This window comes from Solanum tuberosum, unplaced genomic scaffold, assembly GCF_000226075.1.
Source record: "Solanum tuberosum cultivar DM 1-3 516 R44 unplaced genomic scaffold, SolTub_3.0 scf00001, whole genome shotgun sequence".
In the NCBI taxonomy this organism is placed as follows: domain Eukaryota; kingdom Viridiplantae; phylum Streptophyta; class Magnoliopsida; order Solanales; family Solanaceae; genus Solanum; species Solanum tuberosum.
Window position 1 is genome coordinate 6,077,624 of NW_006238927.1, and position 3,939 is coordinate 6,081,562.

Consider the following 3,939-nt stretch of genomic DNA (forward strand, 5'->3'; position numbering starts at 1 on the left):
CATACAATCCTCGAGTTAATTAAGGACACTAAGAAGTCATAAATTTTAAATAAAATAATTTCTTCTTTTCTTTGCGAAAAGTAAAATCAAAACACGTCTTTAATTTCAAATTTTATAAATTCTAATTAAAGTAAAAAATATTGAAAAATTTACGATGAAATATTTACGAATATATTAATTTTTAATAATAGTTTTCTGGAGTTAGTGGATGGGGTTGGGGTGGGGTTGGGGGATTTGGAAGCTTTATCTTCTTTGGAGTTATTGAACTAATACTAGATCTTTTTTGTCTCATCTATCAACTCTTCAAAAATCATTTTATTAGTAATATGAAATATAAACTAGCTACCTATGACTAGGCCTGAAGTGATTTATTTTGGACTTATTAGACGTGATTAGACAAGAAATAACTAGATCTAATTACGCAATTTCACAGTTCTTTCTTTAAGTTTTTTCCTTTGTCTTTTTCGAAAATGTTGCTCTAAAAATATGTCAAGCTGGAAATGAGTAAATTCCTAGGTGGTTCTTTCTTTTTTCAACTTGACGAATTTATTGTTAATTTATTTTTCATTTTCATGAATCCTATTGATATATACAGATGTATCTTGAGTACATATTTAAGTAAAAGTACTGTATTTATATTAATAGCTTTAATTTTTTTACATGAGATGATCATGTACGTTATTATAGTGCAGGCGTAAATAAGAATTTGGATTTCGAATTTCATTGTCATGTTTTAATAGTATTACAAAAAAGATCCTGTATTTAACTCATGAAAAAATTTGTATATGAGGAACATATTAAAAATACAATTAACTAAATAAATATATATTCTTTCAAAATTTAAGTTTTTCACTGAGAGGGTCACACACTTTCATAGTGTAAACTTTAAAATTAAACAAGTAAATTGAGTAGAAACTACAAATAATTTTCATGGTATATATGAATTACACCAAAGATCACATTACTCAAAATTATGAACACTAGAAAAACGTCATATATTATTTTATCAAATTGGGGTAAGGGTAGGGGTAGGGGTAGGGAGAGGGGAAAGGATGGTGAGCAGATTACAAGATGGAAATCAAATCCTCGCCGATAAAATAAAAGTTTATGTAGTCAATCAACTCAGCTACGTACTAAAATACTATAACATAATTAAAATCTAATCATAGAGAACACCTTCTCAAGATGTTTAGCCTTGAGACCAAGATACTCTTTCACTTTCACATTTCTATATTTTAGTACAACACCATCATTATCCTTAGAAGAAACTAATGGAGAAATCATAGAGTCAACTTGAGGTCCAAAAAAATAAGCCAAAGAAACCCTATGCTTAGTTTGATCCACAAGAACTCGATGATAAACCGATGGGAATTCACCATTAGAGAGTATATGAAGAAGATCACCTACGTTAACGATGAGTGCATCGTTGGAAACCGGAGCAATTGAAGTCCATCCTTGGTCTTTTTTCAAGATTTGAAGACCCTTTGTATTATTTGTTTGATGGAGTATTGTTAGGAATAATGAATCTGTGTGAGGAGCTAACCCTAGTGCATGGTTAGGGTTAGGACAACATGGATATGAATTTAATTGTAGGGCTCCTGCAAATTCAAATGAATTAATTGAATGTTGATCTTGAGATGGTTGTAAATAGTTGAGGATGAACAGGCAGAGTTGAAAGGATAGAACTTTCATCTTCTTTTGATAGTTTTCCATCACATCACTGCAAGAACCAAAACAAATAATCAAAATAAAGAACCCTTATAGTACTCCCTGCGTCTCAAATTATTTATCGTGATTTCTGAAAGTAAAATTGTCTCAATATAATTAAATTTATGTTTATCATGAGAGAAATATAATTATTGCGTAGAATTATCTACTAAATAACTTTATTATATAAATATTTATTGTATCATTAATGCATATAAGTACATCCACATAAAATCAATCCATGTACTTACCAAAATTTATGATAGTCATGTGGCCAAAGTTTCTTAGCATGATCAAGTGGTGAATCCATAATTGTGAACCCTTCATGCCACATGAACTTCGAGAAAAACGGCGTAATTCGAGCTGTGCCATAGCCGGTGGCGCCACTAGTTGATCTCATGACCTTCACCTTTTGTTCAGCAGGCAAAGCAAAAAATCGTCTTGCCTGATATTCAACTTCATCAAAAAGTTCTAAAGAAACTCCATGATTAACAACTTGAAATATTCCCCATGTTTTGCATGCATGGCCCATAAGTTCCACAACATTAGGGGCTAAAAGATCAATTATTGGGACGTTGGGGTTTTTGTCATTATGACTAGTTAGTACATTATTGATTTTAGGCCATAAATGAGAGTTTGGGACTTCTTGGATTGATTGAAAATCTATAGGAAGAATGTGTTGAAGGCTTAGAGGGTTTTCTTTGTAAGCTTCTTCAAGAGTAGAAGTAGCCATTATTTTGGACTTTTGACAAAAAAAACAAATATTGTATATTGATAAGTATATAGATTTTTTTCTTGGAATATATATAGGGTCGGAAAAAGATCTTTTTACACATTGATTGGTTGCTCTTTTTTGGAATATGTGTTGTCTATAGGTAGGTTCCAATTTCGGCTGATTAAGCTATCATTTAATCATAGATTTTGAATCAAACATTTAAATGTTTTCTTTAAATATCTAGTTGACTTTCATTTTGGATCATACATTTAAATTTTTTTATTTAAATATATGTTTGGCTTAGATTTTGAACCAATACATTTAAACTTTTTCTTTTAAATATATGTTTAACTTATATTTTGGATCAGTCTTAAAAATTATCCTTAACTTTATCTAGTAGTTCATGAAATTTGTTCGTCAAATATTTTCAAGTCCCTCAAAAGAGTCAGGTTTTGGGTTTGTAAGACAGTCATTTACAAAAATTTTTAAAAAACATATTGCATGTTCAAACACAACTTTTCAAAAATCATGTCAGAACTTAAAATTTTCAAGTTTCAAATATTGACTACAAAATTTATGATTAAACCGGAGCAAATGATAGGGTCAAGGGCGGAGTGAGGATGTCGAAAAACTACTATCTATATAAAGTCAACACTATTTTAATGTATATATAGTAAATATTAAATTTCTTTAATTTCTTTGCATGTTTATCTTTTTATATTTTAAAATCTTCCTGATAAAAGTTCTTACCCACTACTAAATGGGATACATTTAATCTTTCACTTCTGGAAAAAATAAAAATAGCTAGTCATTGTCATTTTGATGATCTAAGCTTATAATATAACGTAAACATGATCGATAATGTAGAAATAAACAAGTGTTACACTCCTTGATATGTTTAAAGAGGACAAAGGCTAAAAAATGAAACAAGACTGCTAAGGAGTCAAAATGATTCATCTGAATTTTCTTCGATAATAATTATATATATAAATGAAAAATAGTTTAATTTAATCTGTGTGAGCTTATTCATATCGTCGGTCACAAATTCGGCAAAAAAACGAAGGACTTGTCTAGAATCAATCAAAAACAACCTTTTTACCCCGTAAAAATAGAAGTAAAATTTCGTTTACTTTACCTTCCTTAAATCTTACTTATGAGTCCTGAGACCACCTATTAATTTATTGTTATTATTAAGAGTTTCTTTGAGCTAATTGTTTTACCTCAATAACTAGTATCAAATTTAATAATTTTACGACACAAGTATAAAGATAATGGAGTTCTGATGACGTAGGGCCCGACATAATTAGTCATGTGTTTACCCGTATTTGTGCTGTTTAATTTGTTACATATATGATATATCCTTATATATCAATAGCTCCAAAGATGTACATAAAAAAAGTGAACAAACTCTAATAATTAAAAATATTGGATGGGTCAAGTAAAAGTCCGTTGAAGAAATAAATTGTTGAAGGTATATGACTATATTATAAATGTTTAATTTTTTTGCACTTATTCGT

The 3,939-nt window shown here is 29.4% G+C and overlaps 1 protein-coding gene across 1 annotated transcript; it reads right to left on the reverse strand.

Moving 5' to 3' along the window:
- Positions 1-972: 972 nt before the first annotated feature.
- Positions 973-2,464, reverse strand: LOC102596258 (gibberellin 3-beta-dioxygenase 1-like). Its single transcript, XM_006337942.2, has 2 exons — positions 1,959-2,464; positions 973-1,720 (listed from the first exon to the last, which is right to left on the reverse strand). Exons 1-2 carry the CDS (start codon positions 2,438-2,440, stop codon positions 1,153-1,155), a joined length of 1,050 nt encoding a protein of 349 aa, XP_006338004.1. The 5' UTR covers positions 2,441-2,464; the 3' UTR covers positions 973-1,152.
- Between the last annotated feature and the right edge of the window lie 1,475 nt (positions 2,465-3,939).

Bases quoted from the DNA above. Each gene is read 5' to 3' on its own strand.
- LOC102596258 (XM_006337942.2), bottom strand. From the start codon at position 2,440: ATGGCTACTTCTACTCTTGAAGAAGCTTACAAAGAAAACCCTCTAAGC. The intron at 1,721-1,958 runs GTAAGTACATGG...TGGTTCTTGCAG, and splicing joins CATGACTATCATAAATTTTG to TGATGTGATGGAAAACTATC.